The following is a 22,290-nucleotide window of genomic DNA, read 5'->3' on the forward strand; positions in this document are numbered from 1 at the left end:
ACCGTCTCTTACTTATTTCAATCGCGGGTGTGTTCAGCTTTCCATTGTTGTCCCTAAAACCCAAGGCTTCCTGTAGGCTCGTGCCCAACCGTACACCTGGGTGGATATCTCCACATTCAATCAGAACATGCTCCGCCGTTTCCTTATCTTTCCCGCAGCATGTGCATTGTTCTTCTTCTTTACTGAATCTTGCTTTATAACTACGCGTTCTAAGGCAAACCGATCTCGCTTCAAACAGTAAAGCGCTTCCCCTTGAATTATCGTAAAATGCCTCCCTCCTTATTTCATTTTTGCCCTTTCTGTAGTTACTCAAAGCCGGTTTTTTCTCCATAGCTGCCATCCAGTAAATCCTCTCCGCCTCCCTGACTTTTCCCTTAACGCTCTTTGTTGACATATGGCTTACAATACCAGCCGTATATTTACTAGTGAGTCTTCTAGTTCTTTTTCTCCACTGTGTGTCCACGCTCTTCCTATACAAATAACGGAACACCTTCTCTGCCCATCTACTCTCCTTCATATTTCTTAGCCTTTCTTCGAACCTAGATCTTGGCTCATAAGTGCCACCTGGCGCGTAACAATCGTTACGCGCCAGGTTGCACTTATGAGCATCTCGGTTTTAGTCGCGAAATGACGAAGAAGTAGCGTCTAAACGATTGTTACGTGCAACCTGGCGCGTAACAGTCGTTTAGACGCTACTTCTTCGTCATTTCGCGACTAAAACCGAGATGCCAGCCATGCCGCCGAGCCAGCCGAGTAAACCACAGAACACCTACACCTGCCAGTGTTCTGTGGTAGATTGAGCGATGGCAGCGCCGCCGCTACTTTCGCCACAAGTTGGGGATGGAGAAAGCAAAGGAAAAGCGTTTCGGTCGCGCCACTCAAAAGTTCTAGTACACTCTACCGCGGCCGTGGAACTAAAGTGTACTACGCGACTAACGCGAGACGCCATGGCTAGAGTGTACTAGGAGGATCTGAGTGGGACGGACGGAGCGCTCTTGGCGAGGCGGCACTCGTTGATGGAGTAGAGGGCGCTGCGGGCGAAGTGGATTGGTCGCGACCGAGCGTGGCGGGGCGCGCCGGCTACGCTTTCTCGCGTTTCGCCCTGTTTTTCTATTTACAGGATCTACATACAGACATTAGAGTAGAAGAAAACAACTGAGAATGAATTCAAAGTGACTTATAAGGCTTTCCAACGAAAGCGTGCCGTGTATTCTTTTCCGTGTTCCCTCTAGAACACGGACAGCGATGCGTCAATGATACCAATTGACTGATCGGGTCATATTTCTCTAAGAAATGGCCCACTAAAAAGTGTCGTGGTGGCAACTGTATAAATTAGAAGTGAATGCGGTGTCAGTGTGCTAATTTTCTATCATAAAAATTTTCAGCGGCAGTCGTTCGCTTGTCTGAACGCCCGAGAGTGATAGCTGCCGTTGACGTACTACTTTTGCACAGCTTTTCGCACACCCCTCGAAACTGTCGTGATACTTTAGTATCCTTTTTAATTATTGCAATCACTTAAAATATTTTGAGCATGCGGCGACAGCACGCAAGATTACTCAGATATGCCGATAATGTGCTACACAGAAATAAACTACCAGCGCTAACCTTGTAAACAATTTATTGCTTTTAACCACGGTTTCAAAAAAAAATGTGGAGCTTAAATGTTATAATAAACGCTATGGTGTAGGCTACCAAAGTGGGGAGTGCAGAGTGAGAGTGAATAACCGAGAATAATGCTTTGACAGAATTAAAGGCCGATAACAAGGGTTTTTAAGATTGCTGTAATTGAATCAATTAGGAGAAAATAAGTGTCCAGATTTGCAACAGAAGGCCCACTTGACTATGGTCTAGTGGGCCCTCTGTTGCAAATCTGGACCCTTATTGGCTTTGGACCGAATGTACAAAATTTTCGGCCATTTGAGTCAACAGAACAAGCAAGTGCCGGTCAACGTGTTTATTCACAAGAGCCAAATGTCATTCCACTCAAAAACTGATGCTATGACTAATCCTGTGATGTCATGTGCACCTGCGCACTTTCAAAAGCTGTGCCATTTTGCGCCTTTCTTCTCTTGCCTTGTCGACACCCTTTATTAGGAAGTGCAGACGAGTGACAATGTAGAATCACAAAATCTTTGCTTTCACTTCGGCTTCATGCACAGCACAGCCAATAATTTTGTCTTTGCCCTTCACAAGTGACAGTACGTCCAAAATGCTGTCGGCATGCAGGCGGTTCATGCTGAAGCAGCCCGTGAAGACGCCCTCTAGGTAGTTGACGAATTCAGAGAGCTCTTTTGACGGATAAAGCAATCCACCTTTGTCGCAAAAACTTGTAAATGCAGCCTGTGTATCGGCTCTGCCTTCTGACGCCGGAACAAGCAGGAGGGTGCGGCATGTATCACACCCAGTCTTCTCCACACACTTCTTGGCCACATACCCTGCCATGTGGTAAACTAGATGAGAGCTGCTGTTTTTTTTTTTTGCACGAGGCTGTGATGTTCAATGGGGAAAGTTGGCTCCTGGCAGGCAGCATTGTCCAGACTGTCGAGGTCGCCTAGTGCAACATGCTTTTCAATTGTTTCTTGCAAGCTTGCTTGTTGCAGTTGTGCATCCCCTGTGTCCAGAAGTGCTGTCAACACCACTGGCTCCACACTGCTACCACTCACTGGTCTTGCCAAACTATAAAAGCTGAGGCAATTGACCGTAATCAGGAACTGCTCTGGTGTTGGATGATCATTGCAGCCTGATGACTGCCGCACAATCCCGAACAGGTTCTCCACTGGATCTTGACTTAGCTTTGCAGTCATCAGGTACTGGTAGTGAAGCTCCTTCGTGACATACTGCAGCAATGACAGTACGCTAGACAGCGTCACCCGGAAGCCAACAGCTGTTGATTTGCTAATAAATCCAACACCGTTGCCAACGTGCTGCTCCCACTTTGTTATGTACTTAAGGAAGTTTGACAGCGCGGCAACTCCTCTTGAGTTGGGCCACAGTGCTTCGGATTTGAAGCGGGACGTCATCACCTTAATCAGTTCATTCATCATTCTGAAACAAATAGATCACAGAAACATGAGATTATCATAAGTACGTGGGTTAGGAAGACAAGGTAACAACAACAGCATGAGCAGATCATAATTTTTGTGACTGAATCAACCAAAGTACCTGAAGAATGCTTCTGTCGCATCTATGGCTCCTTTTCCATAACTTGACTCTATAGTGCCTTTGTAGTGGGGCAGACCACGCAACACATGGTCACCAAAGAGCTGAAAAGCTAGGGAGACTCGCATCTTTTCAAATCCATTTGGCTCCAGATGGCTAGCGGTCAACCCTGGCATTGCCTTCAGCGTCACATTATCCTTGTCATGATTGAAGGCTTCTTTGACGAAGTATGTAGAAACCTGCATTAAGAAAGCCATGGTGAGTCACGTCCCAGACTTTTTAAGGTCAACTCCACAAGAGGAAAAAAGAGCCTTACCCGTCCATCTGGTGTGTTGAAGCCGCCCTTCAGCAGGGAGTTATGTAGGCACTTCATCAGATGCGGGAAGTCTGAAAGGAAATGAAGTTCCCTTTTTCCATCAACAGGGTGCTTGACTTTACATGTAATCTTGCTGGCAGATCCTTGAACACCCATTAGCGTCCACATCTTCCTGTTCCATGTGGCCCCATCACATGTCACAAAGTGTACAAAGAGTCCCGCTTGCTCTGCCAGAATTGTTGCCTCAACAAGAATTTTGCACAGAAGTTCCCCTTTTACATTTCCATTTGCGGCAAAAACTCCCAGGATTTGAGAAAACTTTCTGGCAAACGGTACAAACATCACAACCATTCCATGGTCGCATGGAAGGCCAGCGTCCTTGGCAGGTGTGAATGGTCCTAAATCCACAAAGCCACGCAGCTTACCAGTTTTCTCAACAGACAAGTGTTCCGACAATTTCATGTCGTCAATGAGAAGTCCACCATGACGTTTGAAGGAGTCCATTGAGCTGGTTTTTGCTTTTAAGGTATCCAACATTTTTCTGCAGAAACCAAAGCCTGTCTTGTACGCTGCTGTGTACTTCTTTAGTGTAGTGTTGCTGGGAAGTACAAGGATATTTTGTTTCCTGATATGCCTATAAAGCTTGGGGCTCTTCATCTTCATGAGTATGCATTAAAGCATCCATTCCTTCGTAAACTGCATGCCTCTTGTACTCTTGCGTTTTGAGGCTGCAAAGCAGTGACGCACGCTCTCTTGCTGCTTTTCTGGTAGCATGTCTATCTTCTCTTCTAGCGCTTCCATTTTTATTTTGGCATTTTGAGCCTTCATTCTTTCTATTTGGCCATGTAAGCTCAACATTTTCTTACACAAGCATCTTTGCCTTTGTAATGCGCATCTAAGCTTTTGCGCTGCTGTGATGGCTTGTTTGTGACGACGATTCCTCAGACGAGATAGTCGTGTCAGCAGGGACTTTTGTAGGTAGCGACATGGTAGGCATGGTGCTCCTAAACAACAAAAAAGCAACGTGTCACAAATTACCCTCTTTTTGCAGTGGACAGCCTAAGAGAAATGGCCAAAAATCCCTTGTCACCATGCATATCTAGAACATCTAAATTTTTATGTATGGGGTTACGGTCATTACAAAGCAGGATATCATTCCATATGCAATGCAGCAAAACCTAGACTAGACCATCAAGTTGCATGCAGGCTCTATAACAGCAAAACATGTAGTATCCCAGATGCATCGAAGCAAGTAAGTACTGCTCTTCCATCACAAATAAGTCCCTTTAGAGTGATGGGTAGCCATCCCATTGCATAAGTATGCAGTAAAAACTATGTTAGCATGTACGTATTGCAGGGGTCGGCCTGATTTACATGTTGCTGACCATGTTACGAGGCTGTACAAAAAGGTGAACACAAATATTTTTCTATCCATATTTGTGCTGAAATTAAATCATCTATTAAGCTACATGAAGCATACACATTTCGGGAAGCGTGCAACGGTTGATGCATTCAAAAGAACACTACTTTGCATGCGACTTTGATTCCAGGTTACCTTCGGCAGCCGTCGTTCCTGCGCACTTCTTGTTGTAGAATGAGCCGTCTAACACAGTTGTCTGGCCCAGCAGCTTCGTCGTTAAATCCTCTTCGGTGATAGACGAAGTGCTGAGTGCACCTGGACATTTCAGAAATTTAGATGCTTGAAGAAGGGCTTCCTCTGCCTGCAATACAGTTCTCACAAGTCCTTCAGAGACTGGCTTTCCGTTCAGAAATGTTTTGTAACTGGCCTGCTCGATCACGCTCATGTGAAAAAGGACTGCCCTCTCTGAAGTGACAGTGCCAGAGCACGTATCCAACTGCGACAGTGTATAAACAGTGCCTTCATAGCCAGGGAATTGGTGCACCGCCCAATATTTAGACGGAGTCCTCAGTTCTCGCAAGTTTTCTAGTTTCAACGACGCTGTCGACACGTCGTGCACGTCGTCTTGACTTTCAAAGTCATCGTCGACAGGCGTACTCGTGCAAGCTTTCTTGCTATTCTGGGGTCCCGGCACGGTAGGCGCTTCCCGTTTACGAGGGGCGCGTTTAGGAGGCAGTTTCGTGCTCAAATATTTCGGAGCGTTGGGCAAGATTGTAGGCACTGCGTCTGGCGTTCGCGCGGGAACACCACGGGCGATTCTCACTTCTTTGCCGTCAATGATGTGAACGTAGTCGCGCAGTATGTAGCGGTCCTCGAATTGGAGCTCGCACACTGCACAGTTTTCCTCGAGAGCTTTGTCGCTGCGATGGAGGTTCCGTTCCCAGATTTTTCTTCTACGTTCATCTTTTGGAACGCTAAAAAGCGACAGCTTTCTATCTGCTTTGACGCCGGCATAGCCTGTGCGGCATCCCGGCGCGTAGCAATGGCGAAGCCTAACTTTGGTCATGCCGAAGTCGTTGGCACTCACTCATTTGGGCATTCAAGGCTCCCACCACAGCACAGTAGCACACAGAGACGAAACAGCAGCAGCGCTCACGCACACATTACGAGCCACCGCAGCTAATACGTAAATGCGACGACGAACACACTTGGAACACGTCCAAACCAATGCCGCCGGTGCGAACACCACCAATCCACTGCGACCGCAGCGCCGCCACGCCAACTGTCAACGAACCGCGCTTCGCTACGATGCAGGTGCAGAGCCGGCTGCTCGTCCCACTCAGAACTTCTAGTACACCACGGAGGAAGGACCTTTTTCCTTCCTCCGTGTAGTTAGAGGTGTGCGCCGAGGCGATTTCGACCGGCGGCGGCGTGGGGGTCGTCCAGAGTCGGCGGCGGCGGCGTTGTCGGCGCACGCCGGTTTTTTCATCGGCGGCGGCGTGCGGCCAATTTTCGTCGGCGGCGGCGGCGTCGGCGGCGCAGAAACCGAAACTGAAAATTCAAAAGGCTCTTTTGCCACAGGTTACTCAATTCGTTGGAATTTAGGGATTTTCATCCAAATAGCATAAATGACACTACACAGATGTATCGACATCCCTATGAATGGAAAGCGTTTGGTAAAACAGTTTTTATTTTGCATTCATAAAAAATAACGCGTATTTCAATATAAGTGCATGTTCTACCGTGAATGTGCAGCACTTTGCTTTTTTTTTAAATTTAAGATGCAGCAGTTTGTTGCTGTTGTTGGCTACGTCATACTTTATGAAACCTTCTTTCATTGAACAATGAGCAAGCAGTGACGCACGTCACTCATTTCGCTTTTTCCGAATCCGATCTTACTTTTACACTGTACGCTGCACAAAAAAGAAGCACCTCTGCTTCGAGTTTTCTTATTGCGATTGCATGAAACCGATTTTTTGAGTATCTGTCATGCTTTGAATGTAACTTTCCTTCAAACGAATCAAAATACCTACTTTTCACAATGTGAGAATCTTTTATGCAGCGGTATAGGATGTGGAAGGAAACAAATCTGCGCATTTATTCAACTAGTTCTCAGCGCGGTGTTCAATGAATGAAGTGTAGACATGGGCGTGGGCGAGGCGGGTGGTGCAAAAAGGACACTTGAACCCTTCAAGCTCCACCAGCACTTGCTACCCACTCTAGCGACACCAACACGACCTACTCCCTCAGTCGTGATGCAAGTTGAAAGAAGGGTTTGCATCCCCCCAAGACAAAAACCTGTCGATGGTCATATGTGCAGATGAGAGCAAATGCAATATTTGCTCAGATACACAACCCATACTGGTCACGAGCTGGGCGTCCGTTGACCACGCCTGCAGAAAACGTTGACTCCCGGACCCCTTGGTGTTTGGTCAGGGGAGGGAAACACCCCTTGCAAGTGGGCCCCACTAAAAATTTCTCATAAAAACGTCACAAATAAGAATGCTTGATAAGTATGTATAAAACATTCAACTGTTCAATGCTTTTTTGTAGCGTGTTCACGTGCTCAATACCCATCAGATGTGCGAGAAATCGAAATAGCAACTGCCACTCTCGACTTGTTCCGGAAAAAACACAACAGAACAATGCAATTACGAGAGCTGGGAACCTTTGTTTTTTTGTATATTTGATTTCTAGGCATGATTTGAATTCTTATATAAACAAAATTAAAACCTGCAACATATTAAAAAAAGGCTGCTATTGCAAGATGTGTGTTGCAAGGCGTGATTTTTCTAGACTTACGTCTCTGCAAGGCACATCTGGTGTCACAAGCTTGTAAGTGTCCCCCCTTTTCCCTACGACATCTCCCGATCCCCCCCCCCTCTCTCTAATAAAAAGGCACCAATGTAGGCCTCCGTGATTGCCTACTGGCGCGCGGTGGGTCCTTCCGGTGGCTAGGTCCAACAGTGGCGATTTCGACTTGCTTTATGGGAGGTGCTGAAGGATCAAGAAAAGGCCGATATTTGTAAATTTCTTGAGAGTTCAGTGATAGTTTCTTCATGAATACCGTGGATTATTGGACCTCACTTTGTGTATAATGCTCCAATAAAAAAAATGGTTTCATCCTGTGTCACTGCAGAGTCAGAAGCCATCACATGTGCAGGCATCATTAAGCTTCTATATGACATTGCTAAGGTTCAGTACATTTGTACAAATAATTCTCGTTAACTGAACATTTTGAGTATAATCCTTGCTTGGGTTAGTATGTGTGAAACATAAATTTGAGATTTAAAATTATCATTGTGGGTTTCTGCAGCAAAGACACATTGATTAAAACTGATGACTCCGGAGCTACGGCAAAGGTAACATTCGTTCTGTTTTTTTTTTCGGTTACGGTAACGGTAGTGCGTTTCCTTTTTTATGTATCTATATAACGTGGAGCCGTGAAACGTTCCCCTTTTTCTTATTTGAGTAACGAGTGAGGTATTTAGTTACTTTTTACTGTAACGGATACATCACTATAGACTTACAGGAGTGATGTCGGCCGACACCGTCAGTTGTTGCGGTCAATAGGCTGGCTGTAAACATTACATGGATATATTCCTTTCACCCAGCACGTGATAGAGAAGGGTCACTCGACCATTAAGGACCTCGACATTTGAGAAATACACAACAGCTTCTTAATCATATGCATATCATCCCACCGAGGCGTGCACTTCGTTTCATTAATATTTACAGTCAACGTGAGGGCTGTCGTCACGCCGTATGTTTTAGGTAGAAATTTATCCTACTCAAAATACCCAAAGACGTCGATCCACCTTGCAACGCGTGGCCACCCACTGACGGTTCTGTAGGAAAATGGCATCCACAGTGAAACATGTTGCATCTGCTGAAATTTTATCGCAACATTATTATACTGCCACGCTCACTTGTATTTTTATGTCACTGTCTTGCGCAAAGGCACTGCCGTAGTGGTTCAGTAGCTAAGGTACTCGGCTGCTGACCCGCAGGTCGTGGGATCAAGTCCCACCTGCGGCTGCTTTATTTTCGATAGAGGCGAAAATGCTGTAGGTCCATGTGCTGCGATTTGGGTGCATGTTGAAGAACCCCACGTTGTCAAAATTTCTGGAGTCCTCCACTTCGGCATCTCTCATAATCATGTGGTGGTTTTGAAACGTTAAACACCACATATTAATCAGTTTCCTTTCGCAAAGGACGCTTGGCTGTCTGCGAAAACTCTACATTATTTTAGAATCTCCTGATAAGCTTGAGACACCTACGATATGAATGCTACGCGTATAAATGGCGACGTACCTTCGCGCAGATCATTTTACCGACGACCAATGCTCTAATTACCGCTATCTGTGTAAAGCACGAATTTCTAGTACTTTGCACTTTCCTATGCACATGTTCACTCAATAAAAAGTGTCGTCTTGAGCAACCCACGTACCATATTTTTTGCCGTCGCAACCACGTGACAATGCCGTAAGTGAAATGAGAACGCTGAAATGATCGATACAAAACAGTGAGATGGGGCGTAAGTGCACGCCCAAGTTTGATTTGAGATGCGTATACCACAAGCTATTTTCTTCTATAGAACCAATATGATGCGGATTTGTTAAAATACTGTTAAGTTGAATGTCAAGAAAGGAAGAACACCAACTTCGAAAGAGACAGTGGAGACGAAAAGTGATAGGTATTCACGTAAAGTTTGATCGGTCATTCCACTATCTCAGGTGTATTCGAAAAATGTCGCGCTGATTTACTCTATTGAAAGCAGTCTATTGCGAAAATGTTTTGCAGAGAAAAATATTTTTATAGGTGACCGAAATTCCGGCTATAGGATGGGCCCTATATCGAGTCATAAGATAAAAGCACATTTACTGAGTGGGTCTATGTGGGCTCCATTTATTTTGCCGACCTAGTGTTCCGAATATTTAAAACCTCTTGACGTTCCGGCTTGTATAGCCGAGAATTTTATTTTTCGAATTATAAGACTGTTACTATCTCCCCCCTCCCCGGAACTCGTTCTAGGGTTGGTCCTTTGATAAAAACCAGTCATATATCTTTAAAAAATGCTTGGATATTAACTATTCATAACTCTCATTTAAGGATGTGGAAATGAAATGACCATCACTAAATGACTGATGGGGTGAAATATTAACATTAAAAAGCATAGTAAACGTGACTAAAAAGCTAATTCTACAAAAACAATGTAACCTGAACTAATGAAGTCACCATACATCTAAAACCTCATGCAATGTATATTGCATACCTGCAAGGTGCAGTTCCCATTTAGACACTTTTCCATTCATAGACATCTTTGAAGCGCGTGAGAACTTCCCGTCGCCCCTCACATGTCGTTGCATTCGTCCAGTCCACATTGCAAACGGCTTGATGGCAAAGTTGTTTCCACGCTCAGGTTTCTCGTACCGAAGCTTTCGCGCTCTTTGTGCACTTCAAGGAATGCAGAAAGACTACAAAACAACGCAACGAACTCTACACCGTGCCGTCGGAACTGGTATGGGGCAAACATTTTGCGAGTAGTGTCGCAGTGTTCTGCCATTGTGCTTCGTTCCCTGTTCCGTGAGCTCAAGTTTGGTCGACACGCGGCGTCGTTGTGGCGCCATTGGTGTCGTGTTTCCCGTGTCTTTTCTTATACACAGTATTCTGCGAATAAATGCCTCTGCGTAGCCGCTGGTGCCGAGGTCGCGGATTACGTTTTTCCTTCTTTCCTTCCACAGCTGTGGTGACAATTGGTGGTTAGATTATCGGTTATTTCTTTACTTATTTTAGTTTTTTCGTTTAGCTAGTTTTCTGTATTCTTGCCCAAGAAAGGTGATGCAGATTTTTTTTTCTCGTGGGAATGACCTTAGGTATCTGCGTACATGGTTGCAGCTCCACATTTCCAAGTTGTACGACTCGGGCTGCCCTGCCAACGGCCCCTATTATCTTTCTGCTCTAGCAGCCATGACCGTCACGTTCTTCCAAACCTTCTCCTCCTACCTACTTCTAAACTATTTTCTCCACTCTCCCATTTCCCTTCAAGGGACTAAGCCGTGGTCTCGCAAGGAAAGATGGTGTCTTTTTCTTTTTCTTCAGCCACACATTCATCCATTCAGGGGAAGCTTGCATGCAGTAACTGGTTTGGAAAGCAGGTAAGGTTCGCGGAAAGTCACCTCACCTACCCTGATTTGTTCCGGGTCAACGCTCTCGAGATGCGCCAAAAGAGGCGACAACACGAAAGTCATACTTCGAATTCTTTAGGGCTGTTGGCTCCCCTCGTCAAAAACTCTTTGGACACGCCTGACTGACTGACGGCCTAGGAAGAGCTGTCGGAAATCAAGGCAGCTTGATTCGTTCGACGTGCCACGAGACGCGCTGAATAATTAGCCGAGAGGTTGGGATCCGTCGTCAGGTATGTTTCCCACACTCTGTGGTGCTTTCAAGTCTTCCACTCCCCCAGGCCCTAGCGCTGCAGACCCTATTCTGCACGTGCGATGCAACGTTATTGCACTGTGCTGCGTTGTGCGTATTATTGCACTATGACCTACGTTGTGTTTCTCTCTCGCCGTGTGACGAACTGAACATGCATCCTTTCTATTTCATGGGTAGAAAAGAAGGCAGTGTTTGACTTTCTCTCTCTTTCTCCTCCTCACTTTTTTTATCTTTATTCGCTGCGCCGTGCTCCCTGCTGGGCTGCAGAAATTAGGCGCCTTTTCTAACTACTACCCCCCCCCCCTCCCATTTGGGGGACGGAGATGAAGACGGCAATTTCTTTGGACTGCCCTTGACTGAATGGACATGCAGTCTGTCCGTTTACAGTGATATGTAAGGCGGCTTTCCTGTAAGGTTTATTTTCTAGCCAAAAACTATCGTTCACAGACTGCTTTTCTCCCTCATTGTGTCTTTATCTCTTCGAATTCCAGCGAATGCACGCGAGCACGCGAGTACAACAAAATGTCACCTCTCCAAATTCCAGCAAAGGCACGCGAGCACAACAAGATCTCAAAAAGATGAATGGCAAAAACAAAATGAGCAAGAAAAGCAGTCTGTGAACGAGAGTTTATGGTTGGAAAACTAACCTTACAGAAAAGCTGCCTTGCAGATTATTGCAAACTGTCTATTGTTTTCTCCTGCAGAGAATTTTAGGAAGACCACGGCTTAAAACGCGAACACCAAGACGCTCTGAACCAGCTCTCAGAAGCTCTCATCAAGCTTCCATGATGCTACCTTTAGTGTGTAAATAGTGAACATAAACGTTGCTCTTATCAGCCCCGGCTACTCTGCTTGACTTCTACCTGACACTTGGCTAGCTCCTTCGAACACATCACGAGCAAGCAGAAGGGCACGGAGTTGTAAAGATGAAAATGTGCAACATCACATCGCTTTTATTACGTGACATATTCGTTCTCCGCCGCATTCGCCCGGTCGGGTCCACATCTAACTTTCCAGTTTTATAGCGACGACACACCGTTGATTGCGTTCACGTCATTGAATGTCATATAAACAGCGGTTGCATTATTTATTTGCAAATTACTTCTTCATAAAGTATGGTGAAGTAATTTATTATTTGGTCACCTCAGGAGCCTTCTAACTTGACTTATTTCTTTATAAAGACTTGAATATAATGTTAAGTTTTATTTGGTTGACTCTGAGCATTACCTTCGCAACAGAAGTACATCTGTCAGCGACAATCATTCTTAACCTCTCCCAGTGCCAGTAGGTCCGTTCAAGTTACGTCATGAAAACCAGTTTGCTGAACTATGTCATATATAACATGTCGCTCAAATGTCGGTCTCTGGATTTTGATGAATCCAGCCGTCTTTTGTAAATTGTCTACTGGCAAGTTTTTAAATTTTTTGTTCTTTTTAAATCTGGTGGTCTCAGACAAGCTTATTACGCCTCTTCTCACCACTGGATAGCCGTTGTTACGCGCGGCGCCTGGGCCAATGGGGGAGGGCCGCGTTCTTTGTTCATCAAACAAGTCACCGAAGGGCTGCCAGCCTGCTGTCCGCCGTGTACTGTCCATCTTAACCGGGAAGTAAGGTGGCATTCCGACACCATAAGACGTTCGACGAGACGACCACAATGGTTTCTTGGTGTCACAGGTGCAGTGTGGTGGCGACGCCCCTATCAAAGACCTTGACTTGAGCGAGTGTGAGCGGCACCGTCAGAAATGGCGTGTGTGTCTCGTGATTCAACAGCGCATTCTGGACCCATTCCCTGATTAAGTCAAAACGTACACTTTATAGTGAGCCACCCAGCTCATTCGCAAGAGACCTCTCGCCCTGTCTGTACAGAATGTAATAAATCCTCTGTTAAGTTTGCCATCTTACTCCTGAGTGCACATGCGTTTTATTTTCTGTCTTTCTACACGCCCTTTCTTGCCCCCTATTTCTCAACCCCCAGTGCTAGGCAGCAAACCGTATGCCAAGATATGGTTAATACCCCAGCCTTCCTTTCTCTCTCTCTTGCCATCTTACTGCCTTGGCATCTTCATCCCAGGAATCCAATGTCTTAAAAGGCCGGTACAAACAGATAAGTTAAACAATAAAACAGACGGTGAATATTTTCTGCAGCATGTTCAGACGCTGCATATAGGTGGTCATCCTCGAAAATTATCAACTATAACACCACGGACAGGTGCTGATATACCCTGAGTAGGTTCGAGCATGTATTATGCTTCGACGCTTTTAATCTTCATTAAACTTCTCCCTTTCGATTTCGTCCTTCGGGGTTTTGTGTAGTTCTTCATCTAGCACCTAACCTCCCTGTCCTTCCTCATTTATTCCTCCTCCTCCCTTCATCTAACGCGCTGCATTCGTGCTGCACTGCTACCACTTCATTTCTTCTTTATATACGCCCTGTTTCGGGCACAATTATAGGCTGCCATCTTGGACTGATAATGAAGCCGTTTTTCATCCGTATGAATATTCGAATTGTGCTATGGCGAACTCACACGCATCAAAACGTTGGGCCATTACATTCAACGTCGTATCACCATAATCATAGCTAATTACGACACAAAAAAACAGCAAAAATTGCTTTTGAGCCTAAGATGGCAGTGTCTATGCTTTACTGTAACTGTTACAATTATTTTTCGTCAATTTGTCCAATATGTCATTTCATGCAGCGGCCACCGGACTCGTTCCGCTGTTCATAGTGGTACTCTCGGCCTCTGAAGCTGGATGAAGATAACTAAGAAGCCTGGTTTTTACTGGCTACATAAAATGTGAAACGAGGCTATAAATCAAGATGAAAAAGAAGACAAATCTATGAAAAGTCCGTACTGGCGCATAAATGGCGCGCCGATTGCGCCGATGAAAAACGTCGGCGGCGGCGGCGGCGGCGCGCCGATCAGTTCGCGTCGGCGGCGGCGGCGCGGTGAAAACTATTGGCGGCGGCGCGCCGACCAGTCGGCGCACACCTCTACGTGTAGTACACTCTGCTATGGCTAGTGGTGTAAAGTATAGAACTGCCCAACGTTGGCGGTTGAGTAACGCACATCCCGCTTGCTCTTGTGTTGTGCCGTTTATGTTCATAAAGGTAACTGTTTATTCTACGTCTTATTTCGTTCCATTTTGTTTCATTTACATCTATTCACCGTAGCAACATAACCCAAACATTCGCTTTTGGATGAAAGTTTTAAACCTTCTAGGGGACGCTTCAGGCAAATAAGCAAGAAGGAAAAGGGAGGGTGTCGCTACCTTGGAAACTTGTTTCATCTAGGGACCTCAGATGGATGAATGGATAGATATGGCTGTACCCCACGGAGAAAGGAAAAAAGGTAAGGAGAGGGCATGCCCAGCCGGCGCAGGGCGTAAAAAATGTGGCGGAAATGACATCATGGCGGCCATACTCAATAGGCACAATGGCGGCGTTGTTATGGTTACGTGTTGCGCAGTGAAGCTGGTCTAGCAGTGAGCGGCCGCGGCTGGCGGCGGAATGTGTGCCTCCCCAGGTCTCGTGCTGAGCCGTGGCGGACAATATCTTTGCTCTGCGCCGCGTTATTGGTTACGCAGTGTTCTCCTGGCTGTTACATTACTCTTAGCAACGTTTACAAATCTCTTTGTCCATCACGGGGTTTCAACAGTGCGTAGAACAAGTGCATATCTATGTGTCGTGCGGCGGATGACGCGGATGAAGCAGTTAGTGTTCAGCGAAATGGCGTTGGGCACCATGACGAAGCTGAATGACGACGAACGCCTTGCAGGTCAGTGACGGTTGAGCAGTGCTCCTGCTTGTGACAACGGACGACGCTGTTGAGCCCAGCAAGACGCCGTGAGGTGCCATGTGCACATACGTAGTTTCGTGTTATGTGTGTACAGTAACAACTTGCATGTGCGTATTAAAACACCTTTTCTGTTCCGCTTGGTACACTCTCCACCAGCATTGCATGTAATCTCAACGTAACAGCAACCACGTTCAACTGTCACTAGCACCGTGCTCAAAGTCACCACGGTCGCAGAATGCTGACGCAGGTGAGTTTCACGTGGAACACGAACACAGTGGCAGGACGCTGCGTCAGTCGCGTGGCGGAATGCAACCGTAGAAGGCGCACGACCGATCGTGTTGTCTGTACAGTTGCTGAATTAATTACGTGAAAGCACTCGCCGTTGTCAGTGCATCTAGCGCGCGTTCTTTCGTAGTTGCTTCGTTGTCAGCGAGCTGTTACTCTTTGTTATTACTCGGACGAAGCGATTTCGCTGAAGGTGTCCCGCTGGCTCTGAGTGATGAGCCCAGTTCCATTAGTTTCGGATCGTCACGACACACGCGCTGCGCGGCCCACGTGCTTTCCGAGCCGGAGAGGGAGTCGCGCCTTCTGCTTCGCATTCATATGTAAACAAGAGAGGAGAATTTGCCTACTCAATATGGCCAACTTCCGGCTTCATCGCGGCTTCACAACGAGTGACGTCAGGGCCTCTCCTTACCTTTTCCTTCCTCCGTGCTGCACCCTTTAGATTGGGTGGTGGCTAGCGCCACCAAGCCGTAATACTTAATGAACTCAAAACTATATTTATTTTTTTCCCTTAAAAAGTGAGTTTGAGGATTCGTACTTTGCAGTGAAGAGTTTAATTTTCACTCGTGCCTTGACTTTAGCCACCAATCAGATAACCTCCTTCTAGTTAAGTCTGCTTGCTTAAAGTCTATTTTGCCCTCCGGTCGCTAAACCCCAGTGCTTTGAAAAACTCTGCGCCATCATCCTGAACTATAGGGTGAAGCCCTTTACAGAACATTATCAAGTGTTCGGCAGTTTCTTCTTCCTCTCCACACGCACTGCATACTGTGTCTACCCCTTCGTATTTGGCCCGATATGTCTTGGTTCGCAGTACTCCCGTCCTAGCCTCAAACAGTAGAGAACTACCCCGAGTATTATCATAGATCCTTTCCTTGGCAATTTCCTGCTTCAATGTTTGATAGATCTCTAGTGCTTACTTTTTAGTCATGCCCATTCTCCACATGTCAGTCTCCGTTTCCTTCACTTTCTTCTTAACCGATAGTTCTTTTTGGTTTGGCCGCCTGCTGTTTTCTAAGTATTTACCAGTCAACTTCCTGGTTCGCTTCCTCCATTTTGTATCGACATTCTTCATGTACAAGTAGCTGAAAACCTTCCTAGCCCAACGCTCTTCCCCCATTTCTCTCAATCGCTTCTCAAATTTTATCTTGCTGCTAGCTTCCCTGCCCTAAATGATGTCCATCCCATATCACCTTGTACTCCCTGATTTGGTGTATTCCCGTTAGCTCCTAAAGCAAGCCTACCTATTCCACGTTGCTTAATTTCTAATCTTGCTTGAACTTCTGATCTCATGCACAAGACCGCATTGCCGAACGTCAGCGCAGGAACCATGACCCCTTTCCATATTCCTCTCACAACATCATACCTATTGTAATTCCACAGTGCCCTATTTTTCATGACTGCTGCATTCCTGTTACCTTTAGTCGTCACGTATGTTTCGTGTACCTTTAGTCGTCACGTATGTTTCGTGTTCCCTCAGATACTCGGTCCCATTGCTTATCTATACGCCCAGATATTTGTATTTATCTGTTATCTCTAGCGTGACCTCCTGTATTCTAAGCTCACTACATTCGTTGCCATTGAAAATCATGACTGCTGATTTTTCTTTACTGAATCTAAAATCTAACCTATCTCCCTCATTACCGCAGATGTCCATCAATCTCTGCAAATCTTCTTTGTTGTTGGCCATTAGAACTATATCATCTGCATACATTAATGCTGGTAGTGCCTGGTCAATAAGTTTTCCTTGTTTGACTAAAGAGAGGTTGAAGCCCGGTCCACTTCCCTCTAATTTTGCCTCTAATCCTTGTAGGTACATCATGAATAATAAGGGTGACAGGGGGCACCCCTGCCTAAGCCCCCGTTTTACCTCTGCAGGCTTGGATACCTGTTTTTCCCACTTTATAACTACCTTGTTACCTTTATAGATACCCATTAAAACATTAGTGACTACATGTTCCACGCCTAGTGTGTCCAGTATTCCCCACAATTCCTCTTGAACCACGCTATCGTACGCTCCCTTGATAACCAAAAATGCTAGCCACAGGGGCCTGTGTTCCTTTTCTGCTATTTCGATGCACTGCGTCAGTGAGAACAGATTGTCTTCCAACCTCCTGTGTTTCCGAAACCCATTCTGCAGTTCCCCCAGCACCCCCTCATCCTCTATCCACGCCTGCAGTCTGTCCTTTATAATCTGCATTGCCAGCCTGTAGACCACTGATGTCACTGTTATAGGACGGTAGTTGTTTATGTCAGCTTTGTCCCCCTTTCCTTTATAGATCATGCTCATCCTGCTAAGTTTCCATCCATCGGGAACTTGACCATCGATTATTATTGTGCTCACTGCCTCCCTCAAAGCCTGCTTAGACTTCGGACCTAATGTCTTTATCAGCCTAATCGGAATGCCATCTGGGCCTGTTGATGTACTACTAGGAACCCTTTTTTCAGCCCTTTCCCACTCTTGATGTGAAAATGGAGCCATTGTACCACTTGATTCGTCCTTGTCTATTGTGGTGCATAAAGTACTTTTTTGTTGAAATTTTTCTCTCACCCTTGTTCTTATATATTCAATAGCTTCGTCCCCTTCTAGCCTAGCACCTTGGGCTGTAGTTATAGAACTCTGCTCTAGGCTCGTCTCATTTCTTAGGGAGTTTAGATGGTTCCAAAATTTCGCAGCTGCCTTTCTATCTTTTTTATGTACTTCTGCCAGCCACTGAGCTCCCTTCCTTGTAATCTTTTCATTGATCAGAAGGGATGCATTTCTTCTACAGCTTAGAAAGGTTGCCAATTTTCTTTCAACATCATCTGTCGGTTCACCCCGCTGCTTAGCATGTCTGTGTTCCCTAGAGGCTTCCTGACGTTTTGCTATGGCTCTCTTAACTTCCTCATCCCACCGACTTTTGGGTTTTTGTCTTCTTTTCCGGCGTGACTTGTCACGTGTCTTAGCAAGCTCTAGCACAAAGAGTCTAATTAAATTCGTGTATGTCCACACTGTCTTATTATCCTCCGTGATTACTTTCTCAATTTGTTTAGTGGCTATTTCAATTTGCCTTTCTGGATAAAAATTTTCCTGTAGTTGCTCATCTTGTCTCCTTCCCACTTTCACTGTTCTTCCAAAACTTAGCTTGATACGTTTGTGATCGCTACCCAGACTTCCGGAGCCACCTTCATCTATGTGCACTCCCCTGAGCTTATCATACATCCTATGTGACATCAGTGCATAATCTATCGTCGACTGAAGCCTTCCTACCCCCCATGTTATTTGCCCTTCACACTTCTCGGTACTGTTGCAAATGATCAAATCAAGCCTTTCACACATATCCATGATCATTTTGCCTGTCGGGTCGGTATACCCATCTATATCTTCTATGTGCGCATTCATGTCTCCTAGTATAATTATCTCGCACTCTCTTCCTAACTCCTGAATGTCCTTTGAAATACACTCTACCATTGCCTGGTTTTCCTCTCTGGCCTTTGCTCCCGTCCACAAGTACACGAAACCAAGGAGTGTCATTTGACCTGCCACTTTCCCTTTTAGCCATAAATGTTCTTTGCACTCCTCCTTGACCCTTTGCCAGTCTGTACTTTTATGAATGAATGCCCAAATACCACCCCCCTTTCTGCTGCCTTCTGTTCTATTACAATATTCCCACGCGTAATCCGAATTGTTCGGAGGTTGTTCCATATCCCTGAGATGTGTTTCTACAAAACCGTATACCATCGGCCTCTCTTCCCTTAGCTGTTCTTCTATTTCTTCCCACTTCAGCCTGTTCCTACCACCCTGCATGTTTATATACCCTATGTCTGAATTAGCTCGGCGCTCGTGGCTACGTCTATTTATGCCCCGGACTCTACCTATCTTAGATATTGGTGCCACTTTGGAATCGTATCTGTCCATACCACCTGTCGAAGAGTCTCCCTGGTTGTTTTCCTCGTTACTAGCTATCCTGCACCCCGAAGGGCTCGCTTGCCCCCCAAAAAAGCTACTGCGCGTCCTGCATGTCGCCAACCCACCTCATAACCTAGCCGCCCATCGAAGTGAATTCTGTCTCGTTGAAAACCCCCCACCTATGCACCTCTCTGTTTATTTCCACCACCTCAAACCCTTTCTCTCGACTCATCCACCATATCTCTTGGTTTGCGTTGACCACCACTCTTTGCAGGTTGCTATCACGCACCGGTACCTCCGGTATCGTGCATATCACTACCTGTACCTTAGGAGAAGTGGCGCGCATGTCATCGACACCTTTCGCCAGTGTGGCTGCTAGTCCTGCTGCATCTTCATTTAGGACATCATTTAAACCGCCTGAAATTATCACGGAGTTTCGTCTATCAGCTGTCGTTTTGAGCTTTGCGCTCGCTTGCCTCATGACTGCTTCCAGCTTGCGTCCTGGGAACGCCTCTACTGCAACCCTCTTGTCACCTCTTACCCTCTCTTTGATGGCTTCTGTGCATCGATTTGATTGATATGTGGGATTTAACGTCCCAAAACCACCATATAATTATGAGAGACGCCGTAGTGGAGGGCTCCGGAAATTTTGACCACCTGGGGTTCTTTAACGTGCACCCAAATCTGAGCACACGGGCCTACAACATTTCCGCCTCCATCGGAAATGCAGCCGCCACAGCCGGGATTTGAACCCGCGACCTGCGGGTCAGCAGCCGAGTACCTTAGCCACTAGACCACCGCGGCGGGGCTCTGTGCATCGATTTAAATTCGAGTCCCCGGCGATTATCACATGCTGTGACTTTTCAGCTGGAGCGTTCTGCACCTGGGGACTACTTGCACCTGGGACGCCGGCTGCTTTGTTCCCTCCCTGCCCCACCACTACCTCGCTGAAGCTGGGCCTTGGGACAGTTGAACCGGCTAAACCTGTTTTTTCCAAACTTGCTTGCTTTTCCTTCTCCACCGTTCTGGTTGCTGGTTCCCTACTGTTCTCTCGGTAGGTCGCTTCTTTGTTCAGCTTCGCTAGCGCTTCCTCGGCGGACTTCAGTCTTTCTCCCATTGCCCTCGTTTTCTCTTGCTTTGTCGCCAACGCAGTCTCGAGCTCGGCGATTCTCATCAACAGTTCACTCTGGGCAACCATCATTTTCTCCATTTTTTTCCTCGACCTCACATTGCCTACATTTCGCGTCAGCCTCTTCTCCATCCGCTTCTACGCTTGGGTCCACTTTCAAACCCACTCCACATCCTGAACACTTTACAGTCTTTTTAACCATGCCTTTCTGACACCAATTGTCCCTATACCCGATAATTCTAAACTCGAGCCCTGCACTACGAAAAAAAAGAAAGTCTAAGCTCTACTACAAAAATTTGCGTGTTCAATGTACGCGCACCTCCCCCACGGGGTGGCAAAAGAAAAAAGAAACAAACAACAACAAAAAAATTCAAACACACACACCCACACTAACTAATAAATACCTGGTGACTGGCCCCCGAAAAAGCCTTACCATAAAATAAGTGCTACGAAGATTTCCACCGCTGCCTTATAATTATAAAGACAAGCTCAAAACATGCAAAAACACTTATCTGCACAGTCGATCCGGAGCGCTCAAAATACACGTCCATCCACGTTGACAGCGTGAACGTTCATAGTGTCAGAACACAGAGCCGCGGCGCGGTGGTGGCGTGCATAAACGGGAGAGGGTCGCGCGGAGGAGTCGGCGCCGACGCTCCAGGAATCTCAAAGTACAGGAGGCGTGTGCTTATTCATCACATGTATATACGAGTCCGAACCAAGTATATATCTATAAACGTTGAGTCCGAACGATATATCTTGTGCTGACCCCGGCTAGGGGAAGCGTAGCGTCCCCAGTCGTAGCGCGCGGTCGACGCGACACGATCAGCTGAGAGAAAAAAAAGTAAGGGGGGAGGGGGGCAACGCATCACCTCCTGCGACTCTATTCAGTTTTCCCCGTCATCTCTAATACTGAGACGCGATATCTTAATTGCACAGCTGCGCAGACTTTGGGGTGGTTGTTGCCAGACTGTTGCTGAATTTGGCTGAAAAGTTTTCTTCTGTGGTTGTGGCTTCTCCGTAAGAGTTTGGTCCTATCCGCGGTGCATTTCGTGGCTTAAAATTTTTCTCCTGTACTTGTGGCTTCTCCGTAAGAGTTTGGTGCTATCCGTGGTGCATTTCTTGGCTGATTTTTTTTTTTGTAGTTGTGGCTTCTCCATAAGAGTTTGGTGCTATCCGCGGTGCATTTCGCGAGTGCATGAGCAACGCTGGCCGTTTTAATTAGCGTATTGAACCGAGCCTAGCAGAAGTCGAGCGCGGCGCTGCTGCGCAATTAAGAGGCCGTTTTAATTAACAAAATGAACCGCGCCTAGCAGAAGTCGAGCGCGGCGCTGCTGCGCAATTAAGAGTAGGGAGCCTACATGAACGGCCGTTTTTAGGGTGGAGACATCTTAATAAGTGCCTTCAAGAAACTCAGCCAAAACCAGCGGGCAACGGGGCACGTTGTTGCCAACTTCCACCAAATTCCGCATAGTTTTCTGTGCGCCGCCATTTTGGAGCCAGCCGCCGCTCCCTCCAGCTACGCGAAGTACGGCGCAACAAAAAAGAGCCGACCGTGTGACGTCATCATGAAGTGATGAAGTGACTGCAGATGCATTTGCGACAAACAGCTAGAATTTAATTCAGCTGGACTATTCAGCATTATTGTAGGGAGGCGACCGAGCATGTATACCTACGTACGGCGTCGGTGCCCAGCCCTTTTAACAACACACAACACCTGGGCTTTTGACAGTGGCGGTTCTCAGGGTCGTGTAAGCGACCCAGTTCTCAAAGTGAGCGCACGAAGAAATTCGCAGCCCACACACAAACACTTGCGACATAATACTGAGGTTACGCTGACACGAACGCAAGCGTGGCAACAGCTCAGACTAGCGAGCGCGTCTCCGTACGAACGCGCGGACGCGTCCCGTTTGTGGGC

General features: G+C 46.5%; 1 protein-coding gene across 1 annotated transcript; it reads right to left on the minus strand.

The window, feature by feature from the left end:
• Nucleotides 1–4,147: 4,147 nt before the first annotated feature.
• On the minus strand, nucleotides 4,148–5,901 carry LOC142818116 (uncharacterized). The gene is made up of 2 exons (XM_075896465.1): nucleotides 5,031–5,901; nucleotides 4,148–4,479 (listed from the first exon to the last, which is right to left on the minus strand). Exons 1-2 carry the CDS (start codon nucleotides 5,899–5,901, stop codon nucleotides 4,148–4,150), a joined length of 1,203 nt encoding a protein of 400 aa, XP_075752580.1.
• Between the last annotated feature and the right edge of the window lie 16,389 nt (nucleotides 5,902–22,290).

This window comes from Rhipicephalus microplus, chromosome 5 (assembly GCF_043290135.1).
Source record: "Rhipicephalus microplus isolate Deutch F79 chromosome 5, USDA_Rmic, whole genome shotgun sequence".
Classification (NCBI taxonomy): Eukaryota; Metazoa; Arthropoda; class Arachnida; order Ixodida; family Ixodidae; genus Rhipicephalus; species Rhipicephalus microplus.

Bases quoted from the DNA above. Each gene is read 5' to 3' on its own strand.
- LOC142818116 (XM_075896465.1), bottom strand. From the start codon at position 5,901: ATGACCAAAGTTAGGCTTCGCCATTGCTACGCGCCGGGATGCCGCACA. The intron at 4,480-5,030 runs GTAACCTGGAAT...TTTGTTGTTTAG, and splicing joins AGGAACGACGGCTGCCGAAG to GAGCACCATGCCTACCATGT.